This window comes from Nycticebus coucang, chromosome 17 (genome assembly GCF_027406575.1).
Source record: "Nycticebus coucang isolate mNycCou1 chromosome 17, mNycCou1.pri, whole genome shotgun sequence".
In the NCBI taxonomy this organism is placed as follows: domain Eukaryota; kingdom Metazoa; phylum Chordata; class Mammalia; order Primates; family Lorisidae; genus Nycticebus; species Nycticebus coucang.
Genome location: NC_069796.1, coordinates 15,190,233 through 15,211,754, shown reverse-complemented (window position 1 = coordinate 15,211,754; position 21,522 = coordinate 15,190,233). Strand labels below are relative to the sequence as shown.

Below are 21,522 nucleotides of genomic sequence, written 5' to 3'. Positions count from 1 at the left end.
AGGAAATCAAAGAAGATCAAAATGAACAAAGATACATGCTGGTGTTCGTGAGTTGGAAGATTCAAGGTAGTAGACATGTCAATTCTTTCCTCATTGCTATACAGATTTAATACAATTCCTATTAAAATCCCAGTAAGAATATTTTTGCAGCTATAGGCAAAATTAATCTAAAGTGTATATGGAAAGGCAAATGAAGGAATAATAGTTAATAATTTTCAGAAAGAAAAATAAAATAGGAGAAAGTCTATCTAATGGTAAGACTTACAGTTGAACAACACAGGTTCAAACTGCTTGGGTCCACACAGTGGTTCTCAACCTTCCTAATGCCACGACCCTTTAATATGGTTCCTCAGGTTGTGATGACCCCCCAACCATAAAATTATTTTCATTGCTACTTCATAACTGTAATTTTGCTACTGTTATGAATCTTAATGTAAATATCTGATGTGCAGGATGTATTTTCATTGTTACAAAGGGGTCTTGACCCACAGGTTGAGAACCGCTGTCTAATAGACAGATTTTCTTCCATCTCTGCCATCTCTAAGAAAGCAAGATCAGCCCCACCTCTTCGTCCTCCTCCTCAGTCTACTCAACCTGAAGATGGGGAGGACAGACCTTATTAGGAGATCTGTGAAAGACCTTATTAGGAGGATGAAAAGAGAAGCTACAAAGAGAAAAATATTTGTAAATCACATACCTGACAAAGAACTTGTAACCAGAATTGTAGAGAACTCTCAGGACACAACAGTAAAAACTCAGATAATCTGATTAGAAAACGGGCGAAGGACATAAAGAGCTATTTCACTGGGGATAACATACAGATGGCAAAAAAATACAGGAAAAGATATTCAATATTTTCAGCTATTAAGGTAAATCCAAATTAAGGCAACAATGAGATTTCACTACACACCCATCAGAATGGTTAAAATAAAAAATAGTAACACCACCGAATGCTGGCCAGAATAAGAAAGTGGATTTCTCATACGTTGCTGGTGAGAATGCCAAATGCTGCAGCCACTCTGGAAAGCATTTTGGAAGTTTCTGACATGACTAACCACACGACTACCATAAGACCCAGCGACTGCACTCGCACTCCTGGACATGCCGCGGCCTGGTCCTTTTCCAGAGCTCCTGGGCTCGGAAACTGGCCAGAGCATCTTAGTCCACCATGGAAACCAGAAATCACCTGTGGCTTCTCCGTCTTCCTCACGTCAAAGTCTCCACATGTATTTTCCTCACTGTAGCCAGAATGGTCTTTTATAAATGCGAGTATGATTGTGTCAGCTACCTTACTCTCCACCTTAGAGCACTTCAGTCATTCCTCCTCCTCCTCCACTTCTTCCGCTTCCTTCTTTTCCCTCCTCCTCCTCCTTTCACTCCTTCTTTCTCTTCTTCCTCCTCTTCCTCTTCTTCTTCTGTCTAGACTTAAGTAGCAAATAGCTTGCATGGCCAAACACCAAAGCCTCGCTCATGTCAACACTCAAGTTTCCAAGGCATTACAGAACTACAAGCTGTGATTATCCCAGACAGCATTTCCAGCTCATTGTTCATTTTCCAGAAAAGCATCAAATAAATATATTAAAAGAGAGGCTAAATTACTTTTCATTTGAGTTAGTACCCCAAGGTCTATCCTTGCCATCCATCCAGGATATTATATTTAGGGGGGCAGCATCAGAAGGAGAGGTACAGAAGGATTGTCTCAGACTCCGTATAGATGGTCTTTAACTCCTACAAATGAGACTCAAAGTTGCCATGCAAATTCATGTAATATGGCATTCCTAGTTCAAAATCCTTACATAAACGAGTAAGGGGTGACTTGTCTAAATCCTTTACTATGTGTGCACCAGTTTATATTTAAATAACCTTCTGGAAAATAGCTTTCCTTCAATTTCTATACATATTCATGAAGACACACCGTCAGCATTGAAAGATAGCCAAAAAGAAAAGAGAAAAATCCTATCACACTGACAAGACAATTTCCATGGTTAATGTAATCACATAGCACAGCTACATTTTTTTGTTCATCTGAATTTAGTTCAAATAGCTAAAGAGCTAAATTCATTTTGTGATAAAAATTAGACACTTGCAAAATAAGTTTCTGACAACTCACATAAATTTATTTCTGCAATAATCGTTTAGGGCAGGAGGCTTTTTAAAAATGCATTAAATTGACATCAAATCAAGATGAAATAACCTGATTTCTGAAACTGCACATCAAATGCTTTCCCGGGCTTCCATCAAAGCAGCACAAGGTGCCAGATTAGTAACTATGCAATTTTTTACATTTTTATTTTTTGCTTTACTTGGAAAACTTAGCTGACGTAATTTGCTAACATACTTTTGAAGCGGATCATTTTAAACCAGATTACTTTATCTAATGCTCAAGACCAAATGACAAGTGAGACAGAAGGGAAGGAGAATTTAATGCTAATTTGCCTAAGATTTGGTTTTAGTATGAAAATAGGACCACTAATGATAGAAGGGGGTGCTTTCGAATGGATCTGATCATGAGACTTATCTGGGAGCTTGTTTAAAAGTATGGATTCCCAGGTCTCATCCCTTGAGGTTCTAATTCCTAAGATGTGGGATGGAATTCAGCAGTGTGTATTATTATTACTAAAAGCACCAGATGAGCTTTAGGATTGGGCCAAATGTGGTATTACGGAAAGAACACAGACCCAGTTGTAGAGTTCAAAACACCAGGTTGCCAGTTCTTCTGCACATCTTTACCCAATCCATTTAATCCCACTAGGTCTAAATTTCTTCAGTTGTCAAAGTAAAAAATGTTCTTACCTAATACGCACAATGTAAGGGTACACAGCACACCCCCTGGTGAAGGGCACAACTACAACTTGAACTTTACCTTTAAAACAAAAACAGTGTCACCTAAATATTTGTACCCTCTTATCAATCTGGGGAAAAAAACGTTTCAGTTTTAGTCCACAAACCCTGTGAAGATGGGACGCTCACTGCTCCCTCCCCAGCGCGTAGCCTGCTGCCTCCCCAGTACTGCTAATCCACTATTCACACGAGCTGTAGGAATACCAGACATGTTGGTGTGCATGTGGAGAAAAGGGAACAATTCTACACTGCTGGTGAGAATGCAAACTAATACATTTCTTTGGGAAAGATGTCTGGAGATCACTTAGGGATCTAAAAATAGATCTGCCATTCAATCCTACAATTCCTCTGCTAGGTATATATCCAGAAGACCAAAAATCACATTATAACAAAGATGTTTGCACCAGAATGTTTATTGCAGCCCAATTCATAATTGCTAAGTCATGGAAGAAGCCCAAGTACCAATGGACCCATGAATGGATTAATAAACTGTGGATTAATTAATATGTACACCATGGAATATTAATTAATATGTACACCATGGAATATTATGCAGCCTTAAAGAAAGATGGAGACTTTACCTCTTTCATGTTTACATGGATGGAGCTGGAACATATTCTTCTTAGCAAAGTATCTCAAGAATGGAAGAAAAAAATATCCAATGTACTCAGCCCTACTATGAAACCAATTTATAGCTTTCTTATGAAAGCTATAATCTAATTATAGCCCAAGAAGAAGGGAAAAAGGGAGAGGGAGGCAAGGGGAGGGGGAGGATGGGAGGAGGGAGGGTGATTGGTGGGATTACACCTGCAGTGCATCTTACAAGGGTACATGTGTAATTTACTAAAAGTAGAATAGGAATGTCTTAACACAATAACTAAGAAAATGCCAGGAAGGCCGTGTTAACCAGTTTGATGAAAATATTTCAAATTGTATATAAAATCAGCACATTGTACGCCATAATTGCATTAATGTACACAGCTATGATTTCATTTTAAAAATTATGTAATTCTAAAGTAAATAAGTAATAAAACAATGCATTTACTCCACCAATTACAAAATAATAATTATTCTCAAAATATAAACTGACGAAGGCCCCCCCCCCATGCACGCCTTCCTGGTTGCAAGTCTGGTGAGGATTTCAAAGGGTTGTGCCTTGGTTTGATTTCACATCTTCACTGGGCTGTGATGGTTAAGGCAACAAATTGGAAACACTTAGCACAATGTTTGGCTCATTGTAAATGTTCAGTATAAGTGAGATGAATCAGGAAAATCCAGGCAATTCTATGGAAAGGGACGCAAAAGGATACAAGCCCTTTTCCTACACAGACAGGAGTAGCAAACTCACAGCATGATTTTTAGGACTTTGGTTACATACCAGGGGTCCTCAAACTACAGCCCGTGGGCCACATGAGGTGTTATGATTGTATTTGTTCCCGTTTTGTTTTTTTTTTTAACTTCAAAATAAGATATGTGCAGTGTGCATAGGAATTTGTTCATAGTCTTTTTTTTAAACTATAGTCCGGCCCTCCAACGGTCTGAGGAACAGTGAACTGGCCCCCTGTTTAAAAAGTTTGAGGACCCCTGCTAGTCCTAAAACATACTGTCAGCTAACAAATCCAAAACAGTCAGAAACCTTCCCTGGCACATGTAGTATATACAGAAACAAGCATTTTTGAAACCAATTATGAAGGAAACATAAATCGAGAAAAGTCTGCTTATGTGCTCTTCTTTTTCTAAAATGTACAAAATTATTCTATTTAAATACTTCCTTATATTATGTATCTAATATAACTTACAAAAGTAGTTCTCAAAGTGCAGTCCCCATACCTGTAATCCTAACACTCTAAGAGGCTGAGGCAGGTGGATTGCTTGAGTTCAGGAGTTTGACACCAGCCTGAGCAAGAGCCAGACCCCATCTCTACTTAAAAAAAAAAAAAAAGTAAAACTAGCCTGGAATTGTGGCAGATGCCTGTAGCCCCAGCCACCCAGGAGGCCGAGGCAAGAGGATCACTCGCGTCCAAGAGTTTGAGGTCGATGTGAGCTGGGACACCATGGCACTCTACCTAGGGCGACAGAGTGGGACTGTCTCAAATTTAAAGAAAAAAAGTGTAGTCCTTACACTAGTGGCATCAACATTACGTGGAAAAGTGTTATCAATGCAAATTTTTAAGCTCTATTCTGACATACTGAGTCAGAAACTCTGGGGGTGGGGCTGAATCTTAGGTTTTAACAAGTTCTTCAGGTGATTCTCTGCACACTAATGAATGAGAACCACTGACCCAGTATTACCAAGACCCATCATCAAAGTGAAGTCAAAGAAGGCTGAATTCCCTTTCCATCCGCCTCCTACAACATATCGGAAACGCAAAGACTACATTGGCTCAACTGCTTATCATACACTAAACTAGCAAACACACAACAAACCATTTTTGTGTAATAATTTAAGTTTCCTCCCTTTGAAAAAAAAAATCCTGAAATACTGATCTTGAAATGAAAAGAAAATGTAAACCTCTGGCTTTTCGGATATTCAAATCCTAATTGCTCCATTTTATAAGTAAAATACAAAACCAGCACATTGTACCCGATGATTGCATTAATGTACACAGCTATGATTTAATTTTTTAAAAAAGAAAGAAAAATACAAATTTTTAATAATAAAAATATTACCAAGCATTGACAAATCTAATTTTAACATTATTAAAACACAAACATTAGAAAATGTGGCTGTGGATATAGATATACAGTGCAAAGTCACAAGAGCTTGTGTTTTGAATGCAGATGACAATTGATTTAGAACTCATGACATATAAAATCTAAGGAAAACTAGATCTTACAAATTTATGATTCTACCTTCTACGTAAGAAAAGCTCTTGGTTGCGAGTTCTGAATATGGTACAGCCACATTCTCTCAAATCTTATTAGCAAAGTGGGAAGAGGCGCTTTTTAACACAAAGGCGCAGTTGACTCGGGGTGCTGGCGAGAGATACCGGCCATTCATTGTCACATCACATGTAGTCACAGATTAAGGAACTTAAGCCCCAGCGGGGGATACAATCTGTCCTAGTCGGGCACGCTGAAGGGCAGGGAGCTGACGACCTCTCCGGACTCGGTGACCAGGGCGTCGTAGACCCAGCGGCGGTTGCAGCGGCACTCGGGCCCGCACTTGGTGGAGTTGCACTTGGGGCAGGGATAGAAGCAGCCCAGGCAGTTCCGATCCAAGCAGTCGCACAGGTCGGCCTGGTTGCAGACCAACCTGCCACTCTTGTCGTACTTCCTCAGAACCCTGCAAGGGAAGGCGTGACGCTGACACGACAGTGCAACTGTCCTGACACTGAGAATCGATTATTACACAGCAACCCTCGTGCACGTGGCCCTTTCACTAAGGGATCAGCGCCTTGGAGACCACCCAGAAGCGCTCTCGGATATTCTAGGGCAGTGATGTCCCGGGAAACTCAATCAACATGCAGTTTCCAGCACAGCCAGGCTTGGTATTGAGCGAATACATCATTGTTCCAGCATTGCTGGAAAATGTAATGAGCCACCTAAGAAAATTACAGGGCGTAGCTGACTAAAGCTTCCTCCTACAAAGTTTCCAAATTTTTCTTTAAAATCTTAACGGTTCTTGATAGGTTTTTTTCCCCTCATAAATTATACTTTTTCTTTTCTTTCTTAAACGCAATGTACTGAATACAGCTACTACTTTTTTTCTTTATTTTTTTTATTTTTTTTTTATTGTTGGGGATTCATTGAGGGTACAGTAAGCCAGGTTACACTGATTGCAATTGTTAGGTAAAGTCCCTCTTGCAATCATGTCTTGCCCCCATAAAGTGTGACACACACTACTTTTTTTTTTTGAGACAGAGCCTCAAGCTGTCACCCTGGGTAGAGAGTGGTGGCATCATAGCTCACAGCAACCTCCAACTCCTGGGCTTAAGCTATTCTCCTTGCTTCAGCCTCCCAAGTAGCTGGGACTACAGGCACCCACCACAAGGCCCAGCTAGCTACTACATTTTTTTAATGACTCAAGATGAGAACTGTCAGTTACCATGCTACAATCATTTAAAGAAAAAAAAAAAAAACCCTCCTTTGCTAACAGTCTCCAGGTGCCATTCTGGTTCTGTTTTTCACCCAGCATGGTGTGAAAAAGCGGTAAGATCTTTCCTCATCTATGTTCTGTGTTCATCTATGTTCTTCCGGAGCTCTGACCCAAGGGGAGATGTTTTGTGCTGGGGGAGGGGGAAGGAACCACAGCCAAGACCTCCCCTTGGACTCCCAAATGCTGTCAGCCTCTGTAAATAACATGTACGAATGACTTCCACAAGAATTCCGCCACCCTCTGAAAACCAAATCATTTCGGAGTAAATCCTTCAAAACTGAGCTGTTTTATAGCCTTAGAATAACAAAAATCTCTCCGTACAACTTGTAACCCTTATTAATAGGTGAAGTCCAAAAGGCTGCCCCTAAACTAGTGTGGTAAACGTAGTGCTTCTGCACTCCTCCTTTGTCCCCAAGAGGGCATCTATCTGCTATCCTCGTGTGCAGTTAAGTTACGCTGTTCTGTCCTTTTTCCTGATAAAGCAGGAAAGAGGAGGATCCGTCATGATCTGTACTTGCTGCCTGAGATTCATACTTCAACAGGAGTGCCTTATCATGAGCATTTACATTTAAATTGCTTCACCTATAGAATGAGACCTCAAGATCCCAGGAAACTCAGCAAAAGAGGAGATTTAAAATCCATTACAGGGAGGCCCTGCCTGTGGCTCAAGGAGTAGGGCGCCCCCTTATACCGGAGGTGGTGGGTTCAAACCTGACCCCAGCCACCAAAAAAAAAAAAAAAATCTATTATAGGAACGATGGGGGTGAATGGCCCTGAAGCCAGTCTAAAGCACAGGTAGAGTCTACCCTACTGTCTTTGATTTCACTCCCCTGCCATGACTCAGACATGGAGACACAGATTTAATGGTTTCCCATCATCTGATGCAATCTGTTGTGAAATTCAGCACTATCACACACAGAAAAGTGCACAAATATACATACGCATACACAAAGAAGATTAAAACACACTTCTGTGTGCCCCTGCCCAGCTTCTAAGAGTACTAAGCTTCTCTTTTCATGCCCCACCCATTGCACCCCTCTACTCACCCCTCCATAACAACCACACCATGATATTACAAAGATCACTTCCTTGGTTGACTTTCGGTTATGCACATATGTGTGTATCACCAAGTACATTGTAATTTTTCTTTCATATCTTGATTTTTTTATTTTTCATCATGATTTGCTTTTTTTCCATGATAGTACATGTAGCTGTATTCAAATATTTTCACTTCTATATGTGTATGTATTGCCCTGTATGAATATATCACGGTAATTTATCTTTTCCATTATTATGGGCATTTGTATTACTAACACCTTGTTTTTTGCTATTACAGCAATGCCATGAAACTTCTTAAACATGTCTCTCCTCATATATGTACAAAACTCTTCCCAGGATATATATACCCGGGAATGAAGATGTTAGGTCCTAAGATACACAGGTAATGCCAGCTGCTTTTAAATAGTGCTTGTACCGTTTTACACTCAATTCATGTCCCATAGCTTCATCAGCATTGATGTCATCAGACGAAACTTTTTGCCTACCTGGGGAGCATGGCACTTCTCCATGGCATACTGATGAGGTTCAGTATCCCCAATTTTTTTTTTTTTTTGACAGAGTCTCACTATGTCGCCCACAGTAGAGTACCATGGTGTCACAGCTCACAGCAACCTCAAACTCTTGGGCCTAAAGCCATTCTCTTGCTTCAGCTTCCCAAGTAGGGGGGACTACAGGCGCCCACCACAATACCTGGCTATTTTTTTGTTGTAGTTATTGTTGTTTGGCAGGCCCAGGCCAGCTGAGCTACAGGTGCCAAGCCACTATCCTGAATATTTCTTAGCTGTTTTTTTTCCATGAAATGCCTGTTTATTATTCTATTAATTTTTCTATTAAGGATGATTATATTTTTCTTGTTAACTTATAAGATTCTTTGTTATTTCAGATACTTATTTTTTATATTATAAATAACTTCTCCCACTTTGCAATGTGCCTTTCAGTATTGTTAGGTTGTCTTTTAATGGCTCTAAGTTATTGATTTGATATATGATTGGCTCATTTTATAATTCCCAAACACTTAACAATCATTGTTCTTCATGATAGCCCTGAACAGGTCGGATGCCCTGAATTCATGCTGATACACCTTTGTTACTTTAAATCATCTTTCCTACTAAACCTATTACTATAGTATGGGACCATCGGCCATTGACTCCTTATCTTAAAATTGACTTTCTGTTTCTTGATGTTGCTGATTTCCAGACACATGGGGGTACTATTGTACTTTAAAAGAGATACTTTTAAACCACAAAAAAAGAGGCAGCCTTTAATTACTTTGCTTCATCAAGGAGAATGCATGCATTTTATAATCTCACCAATCGAATATTAGTCATGATCTTACTTGTATTTTGCAGAAAAATACTCATTCATCTTTGACATCCGTGCTTTCTTTTTCTGCTGCCTTGTTTCAGGATTAAAGTCTGCTACCTGTGGTCCAGGGTTTTGAAATGCCAAGCATCTTAACTGCCGCTCTATTTGTTGCTAAGAAGCAAATAAAATGTATTAATAGTAAGAACTGGATAGTTTTATCTGTTTTATGTTGTCTCCGAATGAACTATCTATAACTTTCTTCACAAAGGCACGAAAGTATATGTTTTACACAGTAACCTTCAAAGATGTTGTAAGTTTTCTCAAATATGTCATTCTTTCTGAATAAAGAAATACAGAGTAGTGTGAACAAGTCAATTAAAAAAAGAAATTCATAATATAACATTCATATAATTAAAATGTGAAAAATAATCAAGGGGGAACAGAAGAACTCTTTTTATACCTGCAAAACAGCAGTCAGCTTTCCAAATTTGATGGGGCTGAACATGAGAATTAGCATTTCATGGTGGATAAGGATAAGGGAGTAAAAGCCCTTCCAGCCGTTAGCTAAACAAGCCTGGGGGAAGTGTTTCGAACCACAGTGAGAACCTGGAGTACATACCGCTCTCCTCTGGGGGGTTCTGCAACATGCTTCAGACCTACTCCCTGTGCTGGGAGAGTGAACTCCATCCAGAGCTCAGTTCAGAACAAGCCACCTGAAGAAGATCCACTCTCAGTGTGTTGTTAGAATGACTTTCTGGAAAGAGTTAGGGGAAACTCTCTCCGTGGAAGCTGTTATCATTACAAATTACATAGGCTGGGTAAAGGGCTCAACTATAACTTGAACTTTACCTTAAAATTGAAAATAATGTAACCTCTGGTGCAGACGTGGAGAGAGGAGAAACACTTTTACACTGCTTAGAAAGAAGTATGGAGAATCCTCAAAGAATTCAAATTAGACCTCCCATTTGATCCTGCAATCCCACTACTAAGCATTTACCCAGAAGAAAAAAATCATTTTATCATTCAGACACTTGCACTAGATTGTTTATCGTGGCTCAATTTACAATCTGCAAGATGTGGACACAACCTAAATGCCCATCAACTCAGGAATGGATTAACAAATTGTGGTACATGCACACCGTGGAATACTATTTAGCCATAAAAAGATGGTGACTTCACATCTTTGTAATATCCTTGAATATTAGAATAAGTTGAAACACATTCTTCTTAGTAAAGTATCACAAGAATGGTGAAGCAATTTTGCAATGTACTCACTACTCATATGAAGCCAGTAGATGAGCTAATGTATGCCCACATAGGAGAAAAACTCATTTCAATTCAAATCGGGGGGAGGGGTAATGAGGAAGGGAGAGAAGTCAGAGAAGGGCTTGGCACACCTTTGGAATGCGGGACATAACCACAAGAGGGATTCTACCTAACAAAATCAAATATTTTGACCTGGTTGTTTGTAACCTCACATCAACCTGAAATAAATTTACTTTTTAATTATAAAAATAAATAAATAACTTAATTTTTTTTAATTTTTTGTTTTTATAAAAAAAAATGATGTAACCTAAAAATCTGTAGCCTCGTGTTAATTTGAAATAAAAAAAGAAAGAAATTAAATAGTGCCTGATGTAGAAGATAAGCAACAAACTGTTCTGATCAAATACTGCCCTGATAACTTATTTTGAACATTTAGCACATGTCACGAGGAAAGGGAAGGTGCTTTTAAAGGATTTTAGAAGAAAATAATCTGAGTAGCCCAAAAACATATAGGCAGACACATATGTGAAATACTACACTTGGGAACAAAAGGGAAACTTTTAATTTGTGAATATCTAGGCAACAAAGTAATTAACAGAATCTTGATAATAATCTAAAACAGTGGTTCTCCATCTTCCTAAGGCCATGACCCTTTAATACAGTTCCTCATGTTGTGGTGACCCCCAACCATGAAATTATTTTCGTTGCTACTTCATAACTGTAATTTTGCTACTGTTATGAATTGTAATGTAAATATCTGATATGCAGGATCGTCTTAGGCGACCCCTGTGAAAGGGTCATTCGACCCCCAAAGGGGTCATGACCATAGGTTGAGATCCGCTGGTCTAAAATATTACTAATGTATTTCCTTAAATTTTCATCTTGGTGTGTATATATGGGTTTGTTTTATAAACTTGACCTTATGAAACTACACTAAGATGGCTCTGAAATAAGTACAACTTAGTAACATTTGCTCCTGTTCTCAGCAGTGTAGCAGCAGGGTCAGAGCAGAGATACCAGGTAAGGCCACCTGGGCTCAAGCCTTGGCTCCATCACTTGTTAGTAGCTGTCACTTGAGCAAGTTCCTACTTCTCTAAGCCTCAGTTTCTCTATCTGTAAAACAGATAGCAATAATATCTTGTGATGAGAATGAGATGAATATTTTATATGAGACGAATATAATATTTACCAAGTTTCAGGATCACCACATGATATAATAAGAACAAAACAGGAATTTAGTAAATAACACTTGAATATATCCTCCACAAATATTCTATTCTGAGATCAGGATTTTATTGCTCAGAAAACTGGGCTAAAAATCAGAGGACATGAGAGGCGGGGAGAGGGGTGAGGTGAGCCCAGCCCGGCAGAGACAAGAGGGAAGACGGGGGGACAGGTCCACCAGGGTGGGGGAGAAGACACTCTCCTGGGGAGTCCTGGCTGGGCCCCCCTTCCTGCCCAGGTCCATGGGCATCTCAGAGCTCCTCAGGTAGGGACACCCCAAGTAACATGGGCTCATAGATTCTGTGTATCATACCAGTTGTTTCTGTCCAATTTGACAGCTTTTCTCAGGAAAACTGTGATCTCCTTGTCCTTCTTGAATGGAATTGTTTTTTTCTGATTGTTCACTCATTTCTGATTGCTAAAAAGGAATTGGAAAAAAGAAAACCACATTAATATCATACCTCCCCAGTAACTTCTTCTTATGACTCTTTTCTGCTCTTCCTCCACATCTCACTCTTTTTCAAAGCCAGATTTCTTGAAACAGCTATCTGCACCCTGGCTCCTGTTTCTCCACTCACCCTTAAGCCCTGCATCTGAGTCCACACCCGGTCACCTGCCCCAATCTCCAGCCCACTCTCCTGATGCTCTTCTCTGTCAAGAGTTCCATGAACAACTCAACTGTACCCCTGACAGTCCTTAGTATCATAGACTGCTCTGAAACAGGCAACACTGGGGAGCTTCCTCTCCTGCTTAAGAAGACCATGAATCTTGTATCTCCCTTCTCCCCTCTTTCCACTTATTTCCTTGAATAAAAAGGAAGGTACATTAATGTCATACATCCCTGTAACGGTGAAACCATGGCACCACGGTTTCAGCTGCCACCTGACTCAATACCATTCCCAAGTCTACTTCTAAAGCCCTACCTGCCTCACTGAAATTTTCTGACAAATTTCAAATGCAATTTGTGCTAAACAGAAATCATCAGTTTTCCACAAAACCTTGCCGCTAAAATGTCTGTAACTTACCTCAAAATGCTTCAGTAATATATATAGTGTGAGAGAGAGAGAGACTGAGGTGGGGCCAACACACGATGCTAGTTGTGAATGCACAGTCCAGGGCTGATCTGATCTGTGATGTCCTATTGGAAAAGACCACTTTCTAATGTGGATTCCACAAACTCGCTACTGTCCATATTTCTCATCAGCTATCAGTGCTGACTATAGGATGCCATCTTTACCAAAGAACCCTAATGTTAGGCTTCACCAAGTTGGTTTGGGTCATTTGGCACCAAATCCTTGCCAGCCCACTAGAAATTTCATTTCTATCGTGGGATCTTCATTCTCCTAAATTCCAGGGTAAATATCTTTGGATTTCCCATTCTTCTGTATTTCACTTTCCAATTCCCAACATTAGGTTTAAAAGTAATATTGATTTCTTTTCTTACATTCCTAACTCTTCCTTTTTGTTCTCAGTTGAGCAGTCTACGCTAATGATAATAGTGGTGGTAGTAATAACAGTCATAATGGTAATAATAGTAATACCTTCCCCTTCCCCAAGCCATCCTCACTGCGAATAGACTTTAGACAGGTTTCTTCCTCTTTCCTTAGAGCATTCTCTTTAAAAACCTTGTAATTATAAATCATTTCTCTTCCTCTTTCAGATGCAAATCTTCTCACATATTCATGTATTTTATAAGGTAGGACTGCCTTCTGGGGCCCTGGAGTCATTCCTTTGACATGTAGTTATCAAGGAACTTAGCACCCCCATTTCCAGTGCCTATGGCAGAATGGGAGCCTAACTTCGATAAGACACCTATTAGCAAACACAGGTGGCCTAATCACAGAAGAAAAGCAAATTTCCCTTTATAATAATATATTTTTTCCAAAAAAAAAAAAGCATTCGTGAATTCAAATAACTCAATGTACAACACACCCGATTGACCAATTGCTCGCCATCATCCTCCAGTACATTTTCAGTATCGAATCACAACCCATTAGAACCCTTCCACTCTGTCTCAGTGGAGTTGAATTCAGACTAAGTTCTGGTCTCTCTCCCCAATTGCAAGAGCCTGAAGAGACTTCATTGCTTGGTTAAAAAATGCACTTTGTCCAGAGCAATTTTACTTTGATATCCTCACATGTGATTTAAGATCTGATCAACCAGACGTGCCTGTGAAATGTCTTTCAACTTGTAAAAAGATAAAAATTATAAATTCCCTGCTAAATCCTAAACCTGCTGGGGTTATAATTTGCAGGGGAGAGGCTCGGCGCCTGTAGCTCAGCAGCTAGGGCACCAGCCACATACACCAGAGCTGGTGGGTTTGAATCCAGCCTGGGCCTGCCAAACAATAATGACAACTACAGCCAAAAAATAGCTGGGCATTGTGGTGGGCGCCTGTAGTCCCGCTGCTTGGGAGGCTGAGGCAAGAGAATTGCTTAAACCCAAGAGTTTGAAGTTGCTGTGAGCTCTGATTCTGAGGGTGACATTATAGTAAGACTCTGTCTCAAAAAAAAAAAATGCATTTTATTAATTTGCAGGGGAGATTGTTGCTAATCTGTATAGTTAATAAACAATCCAGGTGAATTCTCTCACTAGGTAATCATGGGATTAGGGTAGGGAATCAGGTATACTTCTCTCTATTCCATTTTTCCATCTGGTCATAAAACTATTGTCCACACAGATGGCCCCCAACTTAAGATGGTTTGGCTTACAACTTTCAACTTGGTTCAAAAGCGATATGAAACAATAATCTATTCCAATGCTAGAGAAATAGCTGGCTGTGTAGGCTATTTCAATGTAGCATTATCTGAAGAAATTTTCAAGGCTAATTTTGTCTATATGTGACTGCTATGGACTAAACTGTCCCATCCACCTTTGCAAATTTGTAAGTTGAAGCCTTAATTCCAGTATGGTTATATTTAAAGATCTATATTTTCAGAGGTAATTAAGGTTAAATGACCATAAAGGGTGACATCCTAATCTGATAGGATTGGTGACCTTAGAAGAAAAAGAAGACGGAGGGAGCTCTCTCTTTCTCATATACACATAGCAAGAAAAGGCCATATAAGGACTTAACAAGAAGGTGGCTGTCCGCAAGCTAGGAAGAGAGCCCTTACCAAAACCTGAATTAGTCAGCCCTTGACCTTGGACTTGCCAGTCTCCCAAACTGAGAGAAATAAATGCCTGCTGTTTAAGCTAACCTGTGATGTTTATGTGGCAGCCTGAGCAGACTAATGTAGTGACTTTCTTCTGTTACGCTGACTTCAGAATCCAATATTGATGTCAGGTATGGCTCAGGTACCTCAAATGTGAGCCTTTCTCCAGCACACCCTTTGAGCTGTGTGTTACTACAATACAGCCACAGGAGGCAAACTTGAGTTATTCAAAGTGCATCCTCCCCTATTCCCCAGACTACTGTGCAGAGATAGTGATTGCCATTAAAATAAATCTTGAGCAGTGTAATGTCCTGGAAATGGCATAGTATTTGTAGTGAGACAAATCTGGGTTCCAAACTGATACAGCCTACTAGTAACTATGTAACTCAAATGATCTCTCTGGGCTTCAATTTTCTCATTACAGAATAGAGAAAATAATAGTATCTAATTCACAGTGTTGTGGGAATTCAATGAAGTAATATATGTAGACAGTTAAGCAAAGTCCTTAGCACAGACTAGGCACCTAATAATAGGTAGCCATAAGCACAATATTCACAAGGCATTTATTGAGCACTGGTTATGCACTACTCCTGGGTTTGCTGCAGGTAAAGTGTAAGACTGCTCCTAGAAAGCTGAAGACTTAACAGACTAGGAACTTGCATGTAAATATTGAACTCACTATTGAAGGAAGAGGAGGTCATTCTAAGCAAGGTTATCACTTAACACTTATCCTTGGAGCAGTAGTGCTCAACCTTCCTAATGCTGCGATGTATTTTCATTGTTACAAAGGAGTTGCCACCCACAGGTTGAGAACTGCTGCCTTAGAGAGCCCCTGGCAGGTATAGTTGCATTTACACAAGCAGTTTGTGTGTTGCACAGGTAGAAAGAGTATTTTTCCACCATCTTGTAAAATATGAAAACAAGAAAAGTATTCAGTTTACATTCTAGCCACAAAGTTTTATTCAGTGGCAGAAATGCCATAAATTCAGAGACACTATAGACATCCCTTGAAATGTATCTGGAAGTAAAAGACACACACATTTATACAAGAGAGTCAAGCCATTTTCTTTCCTTTTTTTTTTTTTTTTTAGAGATAGAGTCTCACTTTATCACCCTCAATAGAGGGCAGTGGCATCACAGCTCACAGCAATCTCCAACTCCTGGGTTTAGGTGACTCTTTTTTTTTTTTTTATTTAATCATAGCTGTGTACATTAGTGCAATCATGGGGCACCATACACTGGTGTTATAGACCATTTGACATATTTGCATCACACTGGTTAACATGGCCTTCCTGGCATTTTCTTAGTTATTGTGTTAAGACATTTATATTCTACATTTACTAAGTTTCACATGTACCCTTGTAAGATGCACCATAGGTGTAATCCCACCAATCCTCCTCCCTGCTTAGGTGATTCTCTTGCCATAGCTTCCTGCATAGCTGGGACTACGGGTGCCTGCCACAATGCCCGGCTATTTTTTATTGCGGTTTGGCCAGGAATGGGTTCGAACCCGCCACCCTCAGTAAATGGGGCCAGTGCCCTACCTACTGAGCCACAGGTGCTGCCCGAGTCAAGCTATTTTGATCTCATTCTGTCTTGAGTCTTAGTTCCTGTACATGCTAAAAATAATGGGTCACTGAGATAATTGACAGGTGAGTCAAATCCCACCAGGGAATATTTGGTAAAGAGGAATAATTATCCTGCAGGTGGTCAATTAAGTCACCCCTTGTTGCGCTCTTCTGTCTGGTTCAGCTGTTTTCAAAACCACAAAACTGTTCAATAACCTCTAAAAAAAATCCCCATTGCCATTTGTCTGTAAGAATTAAAAGGCATTTTGATCTAAACAAACAATGTTAATAATGCTCCAGAAGCGACTTTATTTATAGCATCTACAGATTCCTCGAGATACTTTTAGAGCTGTATTTTCCTGTACACAACACACATACACTTCTGTGGCTCAACACACGTATAAAATAATGTGAAAACACATAGTAGTTAAAAATAATTTGGAAGTGCACTCAGCAGGGAATGTGATCACCTGTGGGACATAATGCAACCAAATCGTTGCTATTGCTAGTGCTGTTGCTTTGAATCCAGCATTGCTTTAAAACCAAGCCCCTGGAAGGGCCGTCTGGTCACTTACAGATCAACATCCATCCACAGTGGCCTCCCTAGCTATACCTTATTGGTCATATAGATCTTGTGAATTATACATTCAAATTCATCCTTGCAAGGCGGAGTAAAAACATAACATCAGATTAATTGTTAATTAATTAATTTACAATCTTTAATTGTAAAGAACAGAAGCCTCTCAGTTTACCATGCTTGACTAAAGGAGAACTGAAAGGGAGGAAAACGTTTTTAGGACACCAAAACACTGGTCATTTTCCTCACTTTCCTGATCAATACCCTTCCAAAGCAATCATCTCAAATCTTTAGGAGTGGAGGTTCTTTTCCTCAGATCTGTCCGGCCCTGCCATGCTTATTTTTAACTTTTCATTTGTGTATCAGTCCATCCTGTGCCCCAGTTGTCTTTCACTATTAACCCTGACACATTGACACACAGCAAGATACAGAGTCAACATGATGTGGCTCGTTGTGCTGCTTCTTCCTCTGCTAACCTCAGAGGGCATCAGGCTTCAAAACACATCGTGTGGAAAGCAGTATCTGTCTCCTGATGGAGCTCCACAGCTCTGGGATCCCCTACTTCTTCAGGAGAGTTGCCTTGGGAAGCCAAAGCAGCAGGGTGGTAAAGAGAAAGTTCACATACCTTTAAGTTGGATGAAAAAGAAGGAAAGGATACTGGAAAGAACGAGAAACTGTACTGCCTTGTCTCCTTTGTTTTGCTGAGAAACCATAGAACCCTCAAGGGAAAATTCAGAAGGCCTCAAAGGTGCTTCTATAATTTATTGCTTCTATCATAATGGCTGGGAGGAGGAGAGAAGGGAAGGGGGTGGGTGTAAGTGTTAACTCGCTCTGCCACCGTAAGTCTATCTTAAAATCACGTGAAATCAAATAATGAGAGTTCACCTTCTCTCCCATTTTCCATTTGCAATAAGCAATTAATCTAATGTTAAGTGTTTACTCTGCTCCTCAGTTTCATATCTTCATTCAAATGTGTAACTAATATGAACACCAAATTGTCCCTTTGGATATTTTTGTACTTCAATGGAACAGCACATCATAAATACATATATTTACAGTAAAACCGTTTAAGAAAAAAAGTGTGCTGTCCCAAGAGAAAACTAAACCATGTTTATAAGCTGCATCTAAGAAATATATTAACCTCTAAATTACAGCTCCCTAAACATTGTCCTCTGCCACCAGGAGTCATTAAAATCACCTCACTGGCAGGTTAATACTCGCTTTATTCATTTGTGAATTATAGGGTAAAAACTGTCATTTCATTACTAATTACTTCTATTGCAAAGAACAATGAATAGAAACAAAATCTTGTCACTAAAGATTTTAAAGAAAAACCTTTAAGGTGGTTCCAGAGTGAATATATTTAACCTGAAACTCATATTTATTAAGCTACTGCTATATTTTTCAGATCACACAGTAGTAAATTTTGTAAAATTGAACATGTGTTCCATCTTGGTAGTTCCAGAATGATAAAACTCAAAACAAATGAAAATCCTACCAAACTTGTCCACGGTCACCCCCTACAAAACTATATTCTTTGGCCAATGTTTGGCTTTGTTCTTACACAGTCAGTAGGAGAAGGTACTATTTGTTGACCTTAGCACATAAAATGCTACACCAACACCAAAAAACAACAAACATATCAAAAGCCAAGTGCAAAGTAGTAACACTCTTAACACCAGATGGGAAAAGTTTGTAACCAATGGAGAAAAATCCCAACAAAAACTTAAAAAAATTAAAATGCCAAGAAGTGACAGTGTGCCTCAGGATCAAAAGTTGTTACTTCCTCCTATTTCTTCCATTTAAATAAGAAAATAAGTCAAAAAAATCTTATTTTGTATCATTTATGAGTTTCTCAAGCAAAAATTAAGAGAGTTTTTGGAATAATGGTTTAACTAGTAAATCTTCAGGAGAACTTTATATCACTTTTTAGAAATATTGTTGGTAGCTATCTATACATTCATTTATAATATGCATTGTACTTAAAAATAACAAAGTCATTAGCTTATTTATTGTGGCATTGTTTATAATCACAGAACACTAGAAAGCCCATGTAGAGGGGAATGGTGGCTAAACTATGGTACGTCCACATGTACTGTGAACATGAAGCACTGCGCAGCCATTCGAACAGATTAAAGAAGATTTTTCTATGCAGTAATACAGAAAAATTTCTAAAATAAACTATTAAATGAGAAAAGTAGAGGACAAAGATTATTTATAGAACACTATCCTTCATGTAAGAAAAAAAAGGGTACAGAAATTTATACTATAACACAGCAAATTTAATACATTTAATACAATGTAGGGTTATGAAATAATTAGAAAGACACTCTCAGACCTTGAGAGTCATGAGCATCTAGATATGGACTACAGTAGGAAACTGTTTAGCTTTGTCTCCCTGAAGTTGTATTTTCCTCAGCAGCTACTGAATAAGCTCTCATCTGGCTTATCTAACTCTCTGATAGAAAGACCCCAATTCCAATAACCTTTTTTTTTTTTTACTATCATTGCAGGTTTACTGTGGCTATTGTTTGATTAAGGCACTGTTCTACTGTGAAGCTGTAACAAGCTGTTTTTGAAAAGGCACGCTTCCTAATGGGGACCACTCTGGAGGTGTGAAGGTGGATGGAGCTGAAAACTTGTGGCTCCATTGTTGGGTATACTCAAGGGTATCTACTCCCACTGCCTTTTAAGTCATTCACTCAGTGAGCATTTATTAAATACCTTTCATCAGGCACTGTGCAAAAGATAAAAGACAAAGAAGACATGGTTCCTCTCTCCAAAGAGCTCACAGGTGTAGTAAAAGATTTGTAATCAAACAAGCACAAGGTACGTATCGCATGTGCCCAAGGCACTGCCAAGCCAGTGTGGAAGGCCTGGTGTGCTTTCCCTGGGAATGGAGATGTCAGGAAGGACTCACTAGAAGAGGTACCAATTAATGAATCTTGAAAATTGCATTAGGAAAACTTAAGTAGAGAGGGAATGGGAAGGACATTCTTAGAGGATGGGGCTGCTCAAAGCAAGAGCTTGATGTCTACGTATTTCAGAAAGCTCTAGCAAGAGTTGTCTAGGCTATAATGTGGCTGAACCCCAAAGTGCATTGCATTAGCCTTTGTGTATTTATATAGACTCTAATGGGTATCATTCCCAATAATAAAAACAGAGCAACCAGCAGGCAGATCAAACAAGTCAACAGGGGAGAAAGTAAGCAGTTATACAATTTCAGGCAGCTCAGTTTCAGAAAATTGTTAAAATGATTTTACACCATTACTCACTTGAATAGAAAGTGGTGTGAATGTGATGTGCAGTTAATACTTTTATATTAAAAGAATTGGATTATTTTTCTATTATTACTATTATATTTGCTGTCTACTGTTACTGTATATTTACTCTTAGTATTACCATAACTATTTTGCTAATATTGAATTACCAACTTGATATACTAAATCAAGTAAATTTATTACATTCAAATCTCAGGACATATTTTGCACTTACTGTACCTAAATTTTTTCCTCTTACTTTTTTCCAGAAATACCTTTCCTTCACTCCTTTAATGAAAATTATAGCCTTTTGGTATATAACAAAAGCTTTAACATAGGAATCTTCTTTGACTCAGAAATTCCTCTTTGGGTAATTTATTCTGAGCTAAGATAAACAACTTTGTAAAAGTTCAGCTAGGAGAGTAAATCCTTTTTAAAAAGTCAATCTTGGTTTGAGTGGAATAAGACGGCAGACCATAAGGACCACTCAGCTGACCTCTTCTAGAATGACTAGGGAAAAAGAGAGAATCCAGCCATACCTGGTGCAAGACCTTACCCAGAGTTGTAGCTCAGGGAGCACAGTGAGGAGGTGGTGAGCTGGATACAGCATGTGATCCAGAGTGGTAGAAATCTGATGAATTAGGCAAGTGATTGTGACATTCTGGGATCAGCTGACACCCCACAGAGGTCCAGAATGGGAGGAAGACTTTCCTGAGTTTTCAGTTGTTAAGGGAAGCTGCACATTGAGTGGAAAGCTTGGAAGAGTGAGCAGACTCGAACAGTATACAGGAACAAGATTTGAATGCAGGTTCAAGTGGATTTGCCATAGTTTTGGTGGCTGGTGAGGCAGCCATACAGAGAAGGTCTTGGCAGCCAGGGGGGCTGTTATTGTGGGAAGGCTGTGAGAAGTTCTTAGCAGGGGCCTAAAGCATGGGCATCTTAATTCCACATGCTGGAATCATAACTCCACTGTTGGTATAGGCTGAGGGACTCCCACACCCCACGGGAACTGGAGTCAGGAGGCACTGTGAGACCTGCCCTTGAAGGATTCTTATGAGCTTTAAGATCCCAACCCAGCAGGGTCTGAATGCTGAGGTGATTACTGGAGGCAACTAAGTATGGAATAAGGAACACAGAGGTTGCTGGCTATGCTCTCTGTCTACCAAAA

The 21,522-nt window shown here is 39.4% G+C and overlaps 1 protein-coding gene across 1 annotated transcript in view; it reads right to left on the bottom strand.

Moving 5' to 3' along the window:
• Positions 1-3,257: 3,257 nt before the first annotated feature.
• The window catches only part of ARL14EPL (ADP ribosylation factor like GTPase 14 effector protein like), a 28,014-nt gene continuing 9,749 nt past the window's right edge, over positions 3,258-21,522 (bottom strand). Inside the window, exons 4-6 of the mRNA XM_053567144.1 lie at positions 12,108-12,212; positions 9,336-9,475; positions 3,258-6,127 (exon numbers count right to left, since the gene is read on the bottom strand). Coding sequence (XP_053423119.1) covers positions 5,905-6,127; positions 9,336-9,475; positions 12,108-12,212 — 468 coding nt within the window. The 3' untranslated portion in view covers positions 3,258-5,904. The remainder of the gene's footprint in view (positions 6,128-9,335; positions 9,476-12,107; positions 12,213-21,522) is intronic.